The sequence below is a fragment of the Gymnoscopelus braueri genome (genome assembly GCF_963280865.1).
Source record: "Gymnoscopelus braueri genome assembly, chromosome: 12".
In the NCBI taxonomy this organism is placed as follows: domain Eukaryota; kingdom Metazoa; phylum Chordata; class Actinopteri; order Myctophiformes; family Myctophidae; genus Gymnoscopelus; species Gymnoscopelus braueri.
Window position 1 is genome coordinate 21,364,587 of NC_137614.1, and position 19,052 is coordinate 21,383,638.

The 19,052-nt window shown below is 41.3% G+C and overlaps 1 protein-coding gene across 2 annotated transcripts in view; it reads right to left on the reverse strand.

The window, feature by feature from the left end:
- prkar2aa (protein kinase, cAMP-dependent, regulatory, type II, alpha A) overlaps positions 1 to 19,052 on the reverse strand; it is a 70,294-nt gene that overhangs the window by 2,211 nt on the left and 49,031 nt on the right. For both annotated transcript variants that reach the window (XM_080445749.1, XM_080445750.1), the window contains exons 4-9: positions 10,393 to 10,529; positions 8,478 to 8,584; positions 6,685 to 6,826; positions 5,019 to 5,120; positions 2,255 to 2,329; positions 875 to 940 (exon numbers count right to left, since the gene is read on the reverse strand). In XM_080445749.1, the coding sequence (XP_080301875.1) occupies positions 875 to 940; positions 2,255 to 2,329; positions 5,019 to 5,120; positions 6,685 to 6,826; positions 8,478 to 8,584; positions 10,393 to 10,529 (629 nt within the window). The remainder of the gene's footprint in view (positions 1 to 874; positions 941 to 2,254; positions 2,330 to 5,018; positions 5,121 to 6,684; positions 6,827 to 8,477; positions 8,585 to 10,392; positions 10,530 to 19,052) is intronic.

Here is a 19,052-nt window from a genome sequence, read left to right on the forward strand (position 1 = left end):
GGGGGTGGCAACCAGAGGAGAGAGCAGAGGGATGGAGAGATGGAAGCAGATTAAAAGATAATGTGGAGAGGAGAGGAGAGACTAAACAATGCAGGGTTTTTTTCCCCAGCTCAGACAATGCTTGTTGCTTTGTGGAAAACGGTCAACAGTCTGGAGAAAGTTGTGGGTTTTTATCTGGGGGTTGCAAGTGGGTTTGCCTTTGGCCTGGCCTGTTTAAGACAAACACTTCTCTCCTTGGCAATGTCATCTTTCTTTTGTAAGTTTCCCTGGTGGACATGGAACCACCTTGGGGATTTTACCGCTGAAACACGTTTTGTTTATCGTACTGTAGATGTATTTTATAAACAGCAGAGATTAGATTATCCTAAAACAACTCTGTTTTAATTTCAAAATCACTGTTCCATATTTCAATTTATTATACAATTCTGATGGTGGGGCGGCAGCGGCTCAATCGGAAGGTTCCTGATTTCCTCCCCCTGGATTAGTGTTCTTGAGCAAGACACAACCTCTAACTGCTCCTGATGTGCAAATCACATACATATATATATATATATATATATATATATATATATATATATATATATATATATATATATATATAATATATATAAATTCTTTTTTAAAGCAAACGTTTTGAACTCAAATCTTTGCCTGGAACAAATCATTTTGAGGTCCACGGCCAAATACATATCATTTTGGGGGTCCTTGACAAGTTTTTTCAAAAAACGTAGGATTTAGAAGACATTTGTAGAATCCCCAGAAGCAAAGATTTTAGTTAAAATGTTCGCTTTAAGAAATATATACTCTAAGAGTTGCAAACATTTTTTATGCACGGGTCTTAATGGATTAATGAGGAGGAGGATGGTGAGCTTACTTTACTCTTCATCATGATCTTCACCTCTCCAGACTCCACGATGTAGAAGCAGTTAGCCGTGTCTCCCTGTGGAAAAACAGAAAACACAGCTCACATGTACACCTCACCACAACAAGCCGTTTATGCATTTCCACCGAAACAAAACCGTAAAAACTAAGTAATTAGAACAAAAGAAAACATAAAGGTCCAGAGTGAGTTACTTTTAACCCAGCTGCAGATTAGTACCAGCCAACACACAACTAATATTGGACAAGTAGTTTAATTTCCTTTCCGCCCACCCCACCAGTTAAAAAAAAGGAATGGGTGTTGAGAGAGCAGCAGTGGAGCAGCGGAGCAAGTTAGATGACATTATCCCAGAGAAATTGTTATTAAAAACGGTTTTAACTGGAATGTGTCTATAATTTCCACATTGCCATATTTGGTAACTGTTTTATAAAAGGCCATGGTATGTTGTGATTATATAACAGCTAAGAGGGTTATCAGCTCTCTACTTTGCTTTGGGCAGAACACCACCCCTTAGCTGTGTGTGAGCTTGTAAACTGGCTCACAATGCAAATTTGGAGAGGGGCCTAGTATACTGTAGAGCCCTGGGGACTCCGGTCAATGCAGTATACAGTATAGTGTTTAAGTGGTTAAGACAGCTGATCTCAGTTATCCTAGAGGAGCAGAAGTTAACTCTTAACAGTAAGCCAAAGGAGGACTGGGCTAGAGTTCAACTGGCCATTGCCTAAAGCATTAAAGACGTCATGAAATAGCTTTTTTTGCTCCTTTTATTTTTGAGTCTGAAAAGAAGGCCTGTTGAGCCTCAACCAATCACAGTCTCAGCTTATAGTCCCGTAATTCTCTATAAGAGACACTTTAAGCTGACACACAATGAGTCCAACACTTAAGGTAGGCTAAGTGATATTTTCTGGTTAAAACAAAATGTTTTTTTGTTAAAAGGTTAAAGCACTATATACACAGTGCTATAGAGTGTTTGTTCAGTCACAGGGGTCTCCCTGTCTCTCCAGCTCTTTAATAAACAGAAAAAAACATTCTGGTAGGTGACAACATTTCAGCCAATCAGGAGAGAGTACCCCTTTATCAGCATCATTATAGTGTTCCAGTTAGGGTGACCACCTCCAAACAGGCCCATTGAGGGACAGGTGAACCCCTTTTGCGGGACACATGCGCTGCGCGCGCACGGGCGGGAAGGTATCCCGACTTGAAAATGCATTTTCTGTTTAATAAAGAGCTGAAGAGAGATAGAGACTCCTGCAACTGAACAAATTCTGTAGCATACAGTAGTTAGTAGCAAAGACTATCAAAATATAGAGCTATTTAACACTTATTTTAACCAAAGAAAATCAATTACCCTACGTTTAAAGTCATAATTCTTACCTGCATTATGATGCGTTCTCCATCTGCGAACGGCCTCATGTCTAACACATCCACGATCTTCATCCTCTCTGATAACTACACACACACACACACAGACACAGAGTATATATAACTTACTGCACTGCTTTGGTTACATTAGTTCCATCCTTGTTATGCCAATACAGGGTTCTTGCACCATTTTGAAAGTCAAATTTAAGACTTTTTAAGACCTTTTTAAGACCTCAACAAATGTAATTTAAGACCCAAATAAATGTCGCAACAATGTCTTCCTATATTGAAATTGGCTAATGGGAGTGCAGGCCAGCGGATGGTAAAACTTCTATTAATCCATTAAGACCGGGAACGCATCTGTGTCATTTTAAGATTTTTGGGTATTCAAAAATAGCAGATCTACAAGCTCATAGCGCGGCACCGATATAATACCTCCCCCTACAGGCTGGTATTATAATATGTTACTCTCTACCTCCCCTTACAGGCTGGTATTATAATATGTTACTCTCTACCTCCCCCTACAGGCTGCTATTATAATATGTTACTCTCTACCTCCCCCTACAGGCTGCTATTATAATATGTTACTCTCTACCTCCCCCTACAGGCTGGTATTATATGTTACTCTCTACCTCCCCCTACAGGCTGGTATTATAATATGTTACTCTCTACCTCCCCCTACAGGCTGGTATTATGATATGTTACTCTCTACCTCCCCCTACAGGCTGGTATTATGATATGTTACTCTCTACCTCTCCCTACAGGCTGGTATTATAATATATTACTCTCTACCTCCCCCTACAGGGTGGTAATATAATATGTTACTCTCTACCTCCCCCTACAGGCTGGTATTATAATAGGTTACTCTCTACCTCCCCCTACAGACTGGTATTATAATATGTTACTCTCTACCTCCCCCTACAGGCTGCTATTATAATATGTTACTCTCTACCTCCCCCTACAGGCTGGTATTATGATATGTTACTCTCTACCTCTCCCTACAGGCTGGTATTATAATATATTACTCTACCTCCCCCTACAGGCTGGTAATATAATATGTTACTCTCTACCTCCCCCTACAGGCTGGTATTATAATGTGACTCTCTACCTCCCCCTACAGGCTGGTATCATAATATGTTACTCTCTACCTCCCCCTACAGGCTGGTAGGGCCTGTAAAAGGCCAATCAAAAAGAAGGCCATAAAAAAAACGATGATTTTTAAGTCCACGGAAATAATGAATTAACCTGAAGGTTAAGGATGATTTAATTTTAATATAGTACAAGAATAGTGTAACTATCTGTAAAATATAACCACTTTTTTAAATAAAATTATGTATTGGGTTATAGCCTATTTGTCTCAATATTTGTCACATTCAGCCCTGGACTTCACTGACTGTAGGGGTCACATTAATCACATTAGAATCACAGATTAGAGATTTTATGTATTTCCCCTATTTTCTGTATTTTTCACTATTTAAAATATAGTATTTCTTAATTTTTAATAATTATAGCTTGTAGATTGGCTTTTTTCACCATTTGAAATTGTTTTAAAATAAAAGGAACAGTTTTCCCAACCGACAGAGAGTCAGAGACAATATTTAGCCTATATATGGTTCTGTATTAGTGTACGAGTCAGTTTTAGCAGATTTCATTCTAATTGGCTACTGTAGACTGCCTATCAATTTCATGGGCCTGGGTAGGGCCACCTGGCCTGGTGGAGATCTGCCCTGTTGCGCAGCAGCACAGCAAGTGAAGGCTCAAACTGTGTGTGTGTGTGTGTGTGTGTGTGTGTGTGTGTGTGTGTGTGTGTGTGTGTGTGTGTGTGTGTGTGTGTGTGTGTGTGTGTGTGTGTGTGTGTGTGTGTAGCACAATATTTACTTCTGATCAGTCAAACATTCACTTGAAACTGTTGCCTGATGACAGCTGAGGGGGAAGCGTCCGTCGTTTCTATTCCACATTGTAACCAGTGACATCCGTTATATAGCATACATTTGTTGTTAGCACTTAGCATTCATTAGCATGCTCTGTAGCAACAACAAGTACTGCCAAACAGTGCTCAACTACAACTACTGCTATCTTTATCAACCAAAACGGTCACGGGGGCTCTGATTTTGCCCAATGTCCACTTAAATGAGCTTCTGAGCTTACACAGACACCTGGAGCAAATTAATTAACGAGCGACACTGCAGCGCTGACGCTGACGGCCGGGCAACGAGACAAGCTCGTCAACTCCAGCTGAGTGAGTGACTGAGAGAAGGAAAAGAGAGACAGGGGAGGGCGGGGCTATCAGCCTATGGAACACACACTGACTGCTGTGTGAGTGTGTGTGCGTCTCTCAACCGCTCTCAACACAATGGGAGAGATGGAGGAGCGTACTGATAATATATCTTTATGGAAAATTCAACACTAGAATACGCACAAATGTTTATGGCTTTCATTTTCCCATGAGCCTTAAAAACATAACCTTCAAATTTAATACCTACGGTCAAATTTAAGACAAATTAAGACCTTAAATTCCCGATATTTTTTTTAAGACAATTTAAGACTTTTTAATGACCCGCGGGAACCCTGCAATAAAGACCATTTGAATTTTGAAAGCAAGGGATACCAGGCAAGGACTATGGAGTGAAGCAGGTAGTTGATATGAAGAGTGAAACAGAGAATAAAAGAAAGACATGAAAGGATAAAGAGAGAAGACGCATGGAAGGAAAGAAAGAGAGAAGTGTCGTTGCTAAGAGACCACAAATGTAAAGCATCCTCCCTCTCTCCTCCTCACCTCCAGTGATTTGAGTAGTGGTACCGACTCGATGAAGGCTTCGTACATCTTCCTCTTCTTGGCGTTGTTCTTCACAATGAGTCTACGGAACGTTGAGCGGTCCTGGAGTAAACAGAAGCATGGACACACGACAGCCATACAAAGACAGTTGTCATACAGAATAAGTCTAGTTGTTTAGTAGTCATGTAGTGCTAATGTAGCCAGCAGAATGGCTAACAGGTGTATATCCACGCTGAGCCCTTGCTTTGGGGGATAGACAAGGATTTGGCCAAGTAATGCCTTTTAATGGTTAGCTGCTCTTCCACAAATGCACCAGAATATGGAAGTTTGAAGCAGAGGGATCAACAGTGAGTTCAAACAGTGCTTGGGTGGCGCAGTGTTTAAGCACCTGCCCACCAGGTTGTGGATTCGAATTCACCGTGGTGCATCCGGCTTTGTTGGCCGTCTATGCGCAATTGGCCCGCGTTCGGGGGAGGGAAGCCGGGCAAGGAGGGTGATATTGGTCATTGCGCGTACTCCTACGGGCTGGGCGGCACCTGTCAGCAGGGAGTGTTGGGTGGGAGGAGTAGGATGAATGGGGGCTCCTCACTGGTAGGTGAGTCAGTAGGATGCAACAGTGCAGTGACAATACAGAAATGTGTGTGGGGAGGAACTAATTGGCATAACGACTAAATTGGGGAGAAAAGGAGGTAAAAACGTATTGGCTACTCTTGGGGGAAAAAAACTGAACTGAGTTCAAACAATATTCCAGTGTGCTGTATAGCCGATGCTTAATGTGTGTTTATTGAATTCAGCAGAAGTGAAAAGTTGTAATAGTGGGAGAACACAGGAACCAACATTAAATAATGACTTTGTCAAACAGTGCTAAAGAATGATTAAATGTATTCTCTTGAGACACTTATTGAACATTCACATGGCATACATTTAGCTTTTATGTCATACTCTGGGGTTTATGCACCCCAGAGTATGCCCTATATCGTATGACGAATAGCGAAAATAGCCAATCTACAAGTTTGTAGATTCATTAGTTTAGATTTTTTTGTAAGAATATCTGAAAATATTTAGATTGCTTTTCCCCACCTATAATGACATGCCCAAAATGGCGACGCCATGGTTAATGTGGCCTGTTGCTGGGTTGACCAAGGTTTACAACACTTACTCTGACTCTGTAGTTTGTATGTCACTCTGGACAAAAGCTTGATAGCCTAAATGTTTAAATTGTTTTTTTTAAAATCTTTATTGGTCTTTGCAAAAGAAAGACATGAAACATGCCTAAAATGTATTTGTACTATTGATGCTGCACTTCCTCACTAAGACCACAGGGTGGCAATATTATAAAACAAGTGTGGTCAAAAGATTAACTTCATTCATGGAGAGAAAAGAGTCCATTCTTAAAATGGATAACCAATAACCACCTGTTTAAAATAAATGATGTTTCTGCCCCTAAAACTTGTAATTGTACAAAGTGAATAACACACTGAATAATACAATTCAAAATGACAAATAGCTAAAGAAAAAGATCGAACACATTTTGACTAGTAAAAACTGTCCAGAATGGCTCATGTCTCTGTGTGCAAGTTTGAGAGTGAGAGAGAAAGAGTCAGAGAGGTAGAAAGTAAGTGAAGAAGACATAAAGAAGAGAAAGACAAGGTTTTTAGACCCTCACCAGTCCCCATAGCGACCCCTCCTGGGTGGCGACGATGGTTGCAGCACGTGGTGTGTTGTACATGAGCGCCAGCTCACCAAAACTGCCTTTGTTGTCATACTGTCCCACACATACTCCTTTAACCAATATGTCAAATATTCCCCTGCAGAGAGAGTGAGAGCGAGAGAGTGTAAGAGAGAGAGAGAGAGAGAGAGAGAGAGGTAGAAAAGTATGAGAGGGACAGATGGAGGGAGAGGGGTGGGTATGGAGAGAGAAAAAAAGAGAAGAGAAATGATAACATTAAGGGGATAGAGGGGGAAAAAATACAGAAAGGACAAATAGGAAGGAGGGAAAACAGCAAAGTTGGACAATTAGGAGACATGAAAGAGGATGGGAGAGGGAGGGAGAGAGAAGGAGAGAGGGGAGAGCAGAATAAGACACAGCACATTACATTCAGGAACAGACCTCCAGCCAGAAGAAGTGGAGTGTGATTTATTTCCCACCATCCCTGACAAGATTAAAGGTCATCAGTGCTGGGCGTCGGCCTATCGACTTGTTAAATAACTGGCCAATCACAGTTTATCTATAGCCTAAGGACAGGACTTGTCAGCAGAGAGAATGACTCTGTGTGCCTGTGTTTGAGGGTGCTTGTGCGCGCACGTGTGTGTGTGTGTGTGTGTGTGTGTGTGTGTGTGTGTGTGTGTGTGTACTGGATTAGCAGAATTTCCTCTTTCAACTAGGTCTTCACTAACCCCCTTGGCAGGGTCCATGAAGAGTCTTTGTAACATCCTGGTCAAACTTTAACTGCATTTCCCTAAAGGTCCGTATAGATAACCCTTGTGGCCCAAGTCAATATTTCTATCCAACTAAAATTAAAGGATTAAAGGCAGCTTTAAAAGTCTTGAGATAAGGGATACATGGAAGTGCAAACACACTCACTTTTAAGATAATTGTGTGAAGATATAATCATAATATAGAATTAGTCACAATTCAATATTGTGCATCACCAAATGAATCCTGCTCAAGTCATGACAATATCTGCCACCAAGCAGTGTTTCCACAGTTGAGTAGATACCCTGGTATGGTATAGGACCAGGCAGGCATGCATGTGTAGCCAACAAGCTGTGTTGTTCTGGCTGTGTGCAGATGAAAAGTGACAAGGACAGGACTCCTTTGTTAGCTGGGTACATGTGGGGGTACAAATAGGCGATATTGGAGATATATATATATAGGAGATATTGGACGATAACCAATAATCAGTTGGAGAAGAATTTTGACTGGTAAGTTAAGATAACTAAGGCTGGTAAATATTGGTGTCTGGTGGATGAGATAATTTCCCACCCAGTCTCAGAACCGATCAGTCTATTTAGCGGAGGATTAGGCTAGCCTCTTAGGGCAACGGGTCACTTCCTCTTCCCTGTTTTGGTGCAGCACCAATATTTTAAGTTAAGTCTGCCAATAAAAAATGACATACTGTACACACACAAATAGGTATAATACATGAAAAGGCAGATGCAAAATCACACAGTGAAAGTAAACAATTATTAAATATGGCCTATTTTAGCCGAAGTACATTAATTATTTTGAGTATTGGTATCGGTCACTTGTCAGTCATTTCTTTGCATAATAAATGTATTTTTTATTTATATGTTCAATGCCAAAAACAAAATTAAATCAATAATCGCAATTTCTTGTACGACAATTAATCGTCAAGTGCAACTTCACGATGGTGACATTTCCCCCCCCGACACACACACACAGTATGTCTAGTTCCTCTGTGAGGGTGAGGTTGTCAGTCAGACATACAGACAGACCTCTCTATGACGTAGAAGTTGTCTCCATCGTCTCCCTGGTCAATAACATGGTCTGTTGGCTGAACCCGCTGCTCAAACATGGCATCCAACACCTCTGAAAACTGCTCCTGGACAGGAGAGAGGAGAGAGGAGTGTTTAACACATCATGTAGGACCTCAGAATGCTGCCCCTGGGTATCGACGAGGTGGTGTTGTAATGCAGGCTGGCTTTCAACCAGTGAAAGTGTGTGTATATATGTCACAGTACGTTTGGAGAACCAGTACGATTGAAGACAGAGCGCTCGTTTTTAGGCACGGGGCTTCGGGGCGATGCGGGGCTTTTCGAGACAGGGTTTATTAGCGAGGCTCGCGAGGAGGAGGAGCTCCTCCTCCTTCTCCTTCTCCTCCTCCGTGTGTGTGTGTGTGTGTGTGTGTGTGTGTGTGTGTGTGTGTGTGTGTGTGTGTGTGTGTGTCAGGGAGAAACTAAAACAAAAGCCAGCAGAACACAATAAAAGTATCTTAACAGTCCACCTGATTCGAATGCTATCTGCATTGAATGGGGAAATAGGCGAGTTTATTAGACCTTTGAATGGGCGAAATAGGCGACCTACTTACCTACCCACGTTTTATCAGACCATTCATTGGGTGTTATCAAGACATACTAACCTACCAACTGACATGACTTAATAGTTCAGTTTAGGTTTCGCTTTTGGTTTTGGACCCTGACGGAGGCGCGCAGTCACAGGCGAACTGTCACCCCGTGAAGGACCACAGAGGGAGCTAAGGCGACCGAGTTGCCGTCCTGAACGGTGTGACGTTCGCCTGTGCCTACTCAGCGCCGTTTGAGTTATGTACCGATAGGCACAGAATCGTAAATATTGTTGTGCGGACTGCTCCGCCTCCAAGTAGGTCAGTAGCTCCTGAATGAATGGTCTGATAAATCGCGGGTAGGTAGTAGCCTATTTCGCCCATTGAAAGGTCTAATAAACTCGCCTATTTCCCCATTCAATGCATTGATAGCACTCGAAGCCGGTCACACACGCGCGCACGTGTGTGTGTGGTCGCGGCAATATATGCTTGTGCACAAGCCTGGCTTGTGGCTCCCTCTAGTGTTGCTTCTACAGAATTGCTGGGTGGGTGGTAAAAACGAGCGAGCCTTCTTCAATCGTACTGGTTCTCCAATCATACTGTAACATATACACATGTATTTATGAGAGTTTAGTGTGAGTTTAGTGTGTGTGTGTGTGTGTGTGTTACGGTACAGTAGTGTTTTAAAGATGATATAGATAACATTCAGCCGCTAGATGTTGCACTATACCTCTGCCCTCAACATCACAACACATATGTATGTAACTCGAAGCACACGCCCCTCTCAAGTGGTTGCTAGTTCAAAACCAGCATTTCATGGTCGAGTGGAGTGTGACCATTTAGACAGAATCTCAGGCATTGAAACTATAGAGTAATTGTTTCATTTTACAATCAAATTCTGCCATTTTCCCACAGTGACTGGCAACCACAGAGAATCCTGTACCACATGGTGGTACCAGCAGCACTGTTATGCTATTGTCTCACAGGGCGTGGGAACCAAACGTCAGACATCTTACAGAGATAAACAAAACATTCCTTAAAATGATTAATTCACAATCAAAATAGTTGGTTTTGGAGGGGAGTGAGACATTAATTCCACACCTGTCGAGAAGCTCTGTGGCTTTTTGTATTTTATTGTAATATTTGTCTACATTTATATTAATACTACCTTTAAACAGCAGGATGTGTGTTACTTGAGCTAGTGTTTACCTGGTGTGCGTGTGTGTGTGTGTGCGCGCGCGAGAGAGAGACCTGGTCTAGTGCTTTAAACAGCAGGATGTATGTTACTTGATCTAGTGTTTAACTGGAGGGTGTGTGTGTGTGTGTGTGTGTGCGTGCGCGTGTGTTACCTGGTCTAGTGTATTAAACAGCAGGATGTCTTTACAGGCCTCCTGCAGTCGACAGCGCTGTTCATCTGTTTTGGGGTGAACCACTCTGGGCTCAGTGTCTTCGTCTTCGTCATCTGGATTGAACGCCTCCGCACACACTACACACACAACTGACTGTTACACACACACTGCACACAATTGACTGGCTGTTAAACACACTATTCACAACACACAAAATAAATTGGCTGTCAGTGTCACACACACACACACACACACACACACCAACTGAGAAACACACAGTAGAACAGAGCTCCAACTGCCATGATACCATTCACTTGCCAGATCTTTGCACGTCACCGCAGCAGTACACCTGCTCAGAGTGATCTGTTCACTGTCTCCGTTTGACTGAGCGCTCTGTGCTGCTGAGCCGTGTTAAGTGCTAACATAACATAGTGACTGAATGACTCAAAATTAGGAATGCTGTAAATGTATTCACGTAACTTTATTTATCCCTCAGGAAGTACACAATATGAATAGAAACCGTGTGTGTGTGTGTGTGTGCGTATACTATATGCTAAACTATACAATAATATAATAGACATTGAACTAGATGCCTATATAGTATAAGCTCATACGGCATGCTCTGTGCTAACGGCATTGAGAATAAAGTCATACCTTTCTATTCTACATACACAAAATTACACACACAGCAAGCAGAGTATAACTGACACAGAAACAGAAAGAAAGAGAAGCAGGAGTTTGGGGAATGTGTTATGCAACACATAAAAGTGAGAGGAGGACATTACTGCCTAAAGACAGCAGAGGCGATGTGTTATCTTCAGCTGTAGTGGAACAGTAGAGTGACGTGTGTGTGTGTGTGTGTGTGTGTGTGTGTGTGTGTGTGTGTGTGTGTGTGTGTGTTTGTTTAGGCAACTTTTGGGGACATTTTTCAGAATACACACCAGTTGATTGGGGACCACTTGACAATCGGGTACGAAATTTACCGTCCCCAAAGGGAAATCCTTATATTTAATTGTTATCATATTCCCCATGCTCCAAAAGGGCCTTAGCACTTAAAATTACAATTGTCCCCAAAGGTCCTTATTTTTAAGGTTTTTGTGTATGTTTTGTGTATAACCCCGCCCCCAAACCACCTCAGGAGTGTGTGCTCTACATTGCCCCCTAGTGAAAGTGTGAAAAGTTGCAATCATAAAATGTATTTCTGTTGACTTCCTGTGTCCCGGTTGCCAGGCAGAAATTAGCTAGCAGAAAACCTAACAAATACAAAACTAAGACGGTAACAGAAAACACAAAATCAAAAATAAAACTAATATTTTTTCGCTTTTAAAAAATACATTGAAGTGCTTCATTTAAAATTAATTCATGTTAATGGCCAGCCATCTCTTTAATGCAAATTTCACAATAATTTGTGAAAGGAACTGGTCAATTTGAGGCTGTAAGATAAATCTTTCCACTGAACTGCTGCCGAGTATATGAAAGATGTTTTTCCCAGATTGTTGTCAAATGTGTAGGGCTTAAAATCAGTAGGTGAAATGCCTGTGAGTATCACTAACCTTGTTAAAGGAGTAGTTCACCCAAAAAACTACTTATTTTCTATCAATTGCACACCCCATGAAGCCTTGAATCCATGGATTTATTTTTGTTTTTGTGGCATTCCTAAGCTAATCATTTGATTCCCTTCTCCTACTGGCTAATGTATCCGGTAGGAGACACAAAGTAGATTATTTGTGTCTCCTACCGGATACACACCCGGTCATCAAATTATTGTTTTAGGAATGCCACAAAAACCAAAATAAATCCATGAATTCAAGGCTTCATGGGGTGTGCAATTGATGGAAAATAAGTCCTTTTTTGGGTGAACTCCTCCTTTAAAGTAATCACAGAAATACTTGGGTGCTACCTTACTTCTAATCCTGTGAACTAAGCACATTATTATTGGGATACTCTCTCCTCCACTCTAAAGGGCCATTCCCACTGAGCACTATAACTATAACTATAAAAAGTAGTTTTAAAATTTGTTTTTTAAGTCAAGTGGATGGCAGTGTTCACACCAACTATAAAAAAAAATACAATGGTGAACAATAGAGTTATAGTTATCTTTATAGTTATAGTGCTCAGTGGGAATGGCCCTTAAAGGGATATTTCACTTTCAAAAAAACAGTTTTTAAGTTGCTTGATTCAGTATTTAGATATTTGATATTCATTTTATCAGCCACGCCCCCTTCCTATACAAACCCATTATAACTTCAAACTACATTTTTAACACGTTAGATTCATCAAAAACACCCGTCCTTGGTTCTGGTGACTCACCCTGCCCTCCTAAAACGTGAGGGGGCCGTGTTTTTTCGATACCTTTTTTCATTTGTTTTTTATATTTTTTTTGGAAAATGAAAAAAAATTAATAAAATTAAAAAATTAAATTAAATAAATGAAAAAAGTAATTGAAAAAACACGGCCCCCTCGCGTATTAGGAGGGCAGGGTGAGTCACCAGAACCAAGGACGGGTGTTTTTGATGAATCTAACATGTTAAAAATTGAGTTTGAAGTTATAATGGGTTTGTATAGGAAGGGGGCGTGGCTGATAAAATGAATATCAAATATCTAAATACTGAATCAAGCAACTTAAAAACGGTCTGGGGGGCTCACAAAAGCCTGAGTAGACGCTAAAATGACCAAAAGTTTTTTTTTTTTTAAAGTGAAATATCCCTTTAAGCCTCTTACAACAACAAAAATGAAAAAATTTGCACACATGCAGCTGCGTTTGTTAGGCAACTTTTGGGGACATTTTTTAAAATACAATTGCTGAGCTAATAGTATGTTGCTCTTTGGATGCTTGTTCTTCCTTTGTATAAATAACATTATCAGCTAGACTCATTACTTAAACTACTGTTCATTAGCCTAAAATAGGGACAGTTTGACATGGATGTGGATTGTGGTTAAAATACAACTTTGGGTAACATGAGGCCTACTCATTGATGACAAGAGGGCGATCTCTCCCCCAAATACAAGTTCCATGTAGTCACATACAGTATGTGTCAACTTTTCTGGGATTGTATATGAATCTTCTGCCCAAACTTGAAACATGGCTTAGCCAACAGAGGGAATGTACAAACAATCAAATTCAATCACTCAAAATTAAGTTATGAATCAATGTACTATCACAGTACTTTCACATAATCTGGTCATATTAACAAAATAAACATTCATCAAGAGCATTATATTAAGCCTATATGCGTTTTCAATCAAATATCATAAATTATAGCAGTGATATGTGTTCCAGCATTAGCATCATACATAAGCAACAGCAGTAGAATTAAGCAAAGACATAATACACACTAAAAGAAACACTTATCGCACCAGTGGCATTCCCCTCGATGGCTTGATAAGGTCCAGTCTTCCCAGCTTCAATCTTTGATTCCATCCATCCATCCATCCATCCATCCATCCATCTTCAAGAATCCTCTCAGCATCCAACACTGGTGCTTTTCACTCTGAACAAACATTTTCCACTTCAGTGTCTCTCCTTCTAATCAGTGATTGACACCAGCTGCTGACTGGTGTAAAAATGTAGACCTGTCCACTTAAAGCCCAATCGGGGACATTTTAGTGGGGGAGGGGTGGAAGCGTAGTTGTATTCACCCAGCCTGTGGTGGACATCAATCATCCACCATGAAAATGTTCAAATGAGCATTTTGAAAGCAAGACTGTCTCTCTCAGTCTTGCTTTCAAAATAAAAGTGTCTTTCTTATTTAGGCTTTTGACAGCACAGTATGTCTCCAAAGCACTAAACAAGTCCACACTGTAAAAACAATTCTCAACATTGATCAGTAAAAAAAATAACATTAACAGCATAATTTTCAATAGCACCATTTAACTTTTTTATTAACAAAAAATAAAACATCTTCACTTAAGTGCAAATTAAAGGGTGATATGTAGCAGGACAAGAGGGTGAATCAACTGCCTCAGAACTGTTGTCTTTTTTCTGCTAATGGTAGTGTCTGTTCTTCTTCACAACTCATGCTCATTTGAAAGGTAAAAACATGTAGATTGTGACATTCCAACCATTAACATAATGTATGATATTAGCTAATAATAAATCACCAAATACTAGAAACAGCAATACATTCATTAAGTAAATTTAGAACCTCACACTTATCTCAGAAGTTAATTTAGAACCTCACACACAATATAACCTGGAGATGAGCATGCATTATGTGCAGCATCAGTTGGAGGCTCTGGTGTTTTTTCCCCCTCTGTCTATAGTCCTGGTAGTGAACAGTATTCATACTCTTGGCCTTCTTCATCCCAAACAGTGTAACTCTGTACCTGTATCTTTTAGATCACTGTGAGTGGCATTAGGTTCCCCATGCACTGTATTCAGACCAGGCATGCCACTTCCCAGGAGTACTCTCAGGGCAGATACCTTGCCCTTTCCACAGGCGTAGGATACAGCACATCCTGACAGGGCATGCATCCCCAGGAGACCCTGGCATTTCTCGCCCAATGCCCTGACAGTGGCATTTATGTTCAGGATGGTGCCATCCCATTGCACTGCAGAATGAACATTGGCCTTCCAAACCCAGCACACTAACAGGACAAATACATCTGTGTCATCACTTAAGATTTGTATGGTATGTGCCCCTGCTCCAGCAGCTTGCAGCACGTAGCTAATGAGGGTGATGTCAGCCTCCTCATGGTTTACGATGCAGTCCATGTTATTCACAACAGGATCTTATCAGCAGTGAGGTCATATGTGCAAAGAAGGCATGATAGCTGCATCTTGTTCGATGCGCTCTTCATCACAGCTCATCACTTTAATGGTCAAAGATGACAAATATCTCATCAGTTCCAACTGCAGTGTAGGCTTTGTTGAGGCGTGATTTAATGCTAGAGGCAATGTCCCCAATTGTACCTGCCACAGGCCAGACAATGTGGTAGAGCACCCTATCTCAGGCAACCATATTCATCGATCAGTGATGGTGGAACAGGGCTGAGCTCATGATCAAAGACATCTTTCAAATCTATGCCACACTGCTATGCCTACGACTAAGAGTCGAGCAAAGGACCTCCATGTCATAAACTGCCTTGCCAGTGACGGCTTTCTTCATCACCTCCATGGTACTCTCTTCTCAATAGTGTTATGGAAGCCTTCTGGAAGAGACGCTACAAAGTCATGGCTCTGCTGTTCACCAATCTGAAGAGCATTCTACGCATTCACAGAGTTTTGAGCCACCTGTCCATTCACAATGTTGTACAGGACTTTCTGATTATCTTTCAAGGGATGAGAGTGTTTCTGGAACTCCTCCATGATTTTAACACAATCCCATTGATCCAGCTCTCTGTGTCTCTCACCTTTCTCCTCATGTTTCCCACAACTCTGATTCTCCTTTCCTTCCACATGTGCATATTCCTCCTCTGGATTATCTGCCGTTTCCTGACTTGTGTACATTTCTTCCACTATCTGGGAAAGATGGGAACAAATAAGGAATTGATCCACACTGCAACTTGTTGTTCATTGGTTGAGAGGCCTTTCAAACCACCTTGTCCTTTCCCTTGTTTAATGTAAGTCTGCTCACCAAACTGGTCAGCAGGTACAGCAGTTCCACCGTCAGAGTGGCGGCAGACATGAGCCCCAGCTAAAAGATCCTGCTTGGCCTCATGTGGAAGATTTTGCACCATCTTGAGGTACCAGGTGATGTACCATGCATACTTATGGTGCCCAGCAGCAAAGAAGTACAGGACCATCTGCTTGAGGCAGTGTTGCTGTAGGAGGAAGTATCCCCCTCTCTCTGCACAAAGTAAACGCAGTGCAATAAAGGTAGGACAAACCAGGCAGTCCACCCAGAGTCTACCAGTAGGGTGCTCACGTGCCATGTCCAGATATTCTGATATAGCACCATCAGTCTATGGTCCATCTTTCAGAAAATCTTGGAGGACGACGTATTGGAAAGAAGTATCCGATATGCACGAAGTGTATTTGTCCAGGATTTGCCATTGAGAATGTTGGCAGGTGCTCATAAAAACATTGTTTACGTATTACGCAACATTCAGGGTCGGCATTATGAGTTTATTTTTGAAATAATTCATATTCTGACACTTTTCAATGGACATTAGACATGGATCTAGATGAATGATTAATGATCATCTTCCTGAATTCACTACAAGCAAAAATATATTATATAATATTTCCTGGTTTTGGCCCAATTAGTACATATTGTATGCAAATTATGCAAATGAGAAAAGTTTGCGTAATTTAATTATGGCAAGAGATTCATTTATGGACATCAACACAGACTTCGAGTCCAAAATCACATTTCTAAATTGAGTGAAAGCAAAGAAATCCAGATTTGTTTTCCTTCCCCCCACTAAAGTGTCCCCAATCGGTCTTAAGTGGACAGGTCTACTTTTTTTGCCCCTCTCCCTGGAATACAAGCGTTTGTTTAGGCAATTTTTGGGGACATTTTTCAGAATACACACCAGTTGATTGGGGACCACTTGACAAGGCACATGGTTTGGGACTATACAGTTGGGGTGAGAATGTTGATCTTGTGGTCTTAACACCTAATGGTGCCATGAACAGTCGGTTTGAGTAGAATCCAGCAAATAAGATGTCTCTATACCAGCTCATCAGTGGTGGTCACACACGTGGGATAATACACCCTCTCATCTTATCAGCTAATAGTAGTAGAGCTCCCTGCCCTCTTTGACTACACACCGTACTTGTGTTTTAAAATCTGTTGCAGGACTCATGTGTTCTACCTGTTAATTTGCTTTTGCCTTTACAATAAAGCCCAGGACACATTTTCATGGTGGATGATTTATGTCCACCACAGGCTAGGTGAATACAACTACGCTTCCACCCCTCCCCCACTAAATAGTCCCCGATTGGGCTTTAAGTGGACAGGTCTACATTTTTACACCAGTCAGCAGCTGGTGTCAATCACTGATTAGAAGGAGAGACACAGAAGTGGAAAATGTTTGTTCAGACTCAGAGTGAAAAGCAGCAGTGTTGGATGCTGAGAGGAGGCATATATTTTTGCCCTTACCCCACTAATCTCCGTAATACAATCACACGCTCTAAGCAACTTAGCAACACAGAACCTAAGCATGGAATTGAAGTCACATGGTTTGGAACTATACAATTGGGGTGGGAATGTTGATCTTGTGGTCTTTACACCTAATGGTGCCATGAACAGTAAATGCAATTTTACATGTAAATAATATTTTGGTACTTTGGGGATGGCAGGAGGGTTGCCCATGTTAGTTTTCAACGTATAGTGTTTCACACTGCCTTCTGCACCCTGTGAACCATTCAAGTGATACCAGGGCCAATCAGAGGCTAATTAGAGGCACCTGTTGGCTTGTCATCTGCTGACATGCCCTCAAATCAACCAGAATGGAAGAAAAAGGGACAGTCCTTGCTTTTTCAAAGGGGTTCTGTAGTCTGGTAGGAAGGGGGGGGGGGGTCCCATCAAGGTCAAGGTAAACTTTATTGTCCACAAGGGAAATTTGTCTTGGGCTTTCACCCCTGCTGCAGCCACACACAAGACATCAATGACAAAAGACATAGTAGAAATACATCCAGAGGGGGGACACAACATTACACAAGTGCACAAATAGTGATCAATCAAATCTCTCAGTCAGTGCTGTTTCAGAGCCTCGTTCAACATTTGAGTTGATGCTGGTACAAACGATTTTTTAAACCCAATATACTTCCACTTTGGTTCACTGTACCCTCTACCAGAAGGCAGAAGTTCAAACTTTCCATGTAAAACATTGTAGTTTACTACAGAGACTGTCCACGTGTATTCCAGGTTAGTGAGTTAAAAATGCCCAAGTATTTATATGAAGAAACCTGTGAGATGGTCGAGTCATGAATGACCACGGGCCTGTGGTCACCAATGCTCATGGGGTCGAACACCATCTCCTGTGTCTTCCTAACGTCAAGAACAAGGTGGTTGTCATCACACCATTTTACAAACCTCTGTACCTCTAAAAAATAGTCAGCTAAATCTCTATCCTTATCCAGTAGGGATAAGATGGCAGTATCATCCGAGAATTTTATGATGTAATTATTCGGGTTCCCACTTCTACACTCATTTGTGTACAAAGTAAAAAGGACCGGTGAGCTAACGCAGCCCTGAGGTGCTCCAGTACTTAAGGTTCTGGGCTCTGACAAAGTACCATTCACACTGACCCTTTGAGTACGTTCAGTTAAAAAGGAATAATACCACCTGATGATAAGGGGATGGACATTATGGTCCCTCAACCTCTTAATTAAGAGATGTGACTGTATTGTATTAAATGCTGAGCTAAAATCTACAAGAAGAAGGCGTGCATAAGCTTTGTTATTTTCCAAGTGTTTCAAAAGAAATTAATCCAAGGCCAAAACTGTATCCTCTATACACCTGTTACTCCTGTAAGCAAACTGAAAAGTATCCAATGAACAACCAACCGCTGCCTTCAATAGACTGACAATGATTTTCTCAAAACACTTCATAATTACTGAAGTCAAAGCGACTGGGCGGTAGTCATTATTTTCCTTGCAGCAGGCCTTTTTGGGAACAGGGATTATAGTAGAATCTTTCCAGATGGACGGAACCGTAAGTGAGTGCAGTGACTTTTGGTAGATGGGACACCAAGCCTCTGCAAGTTCCTGA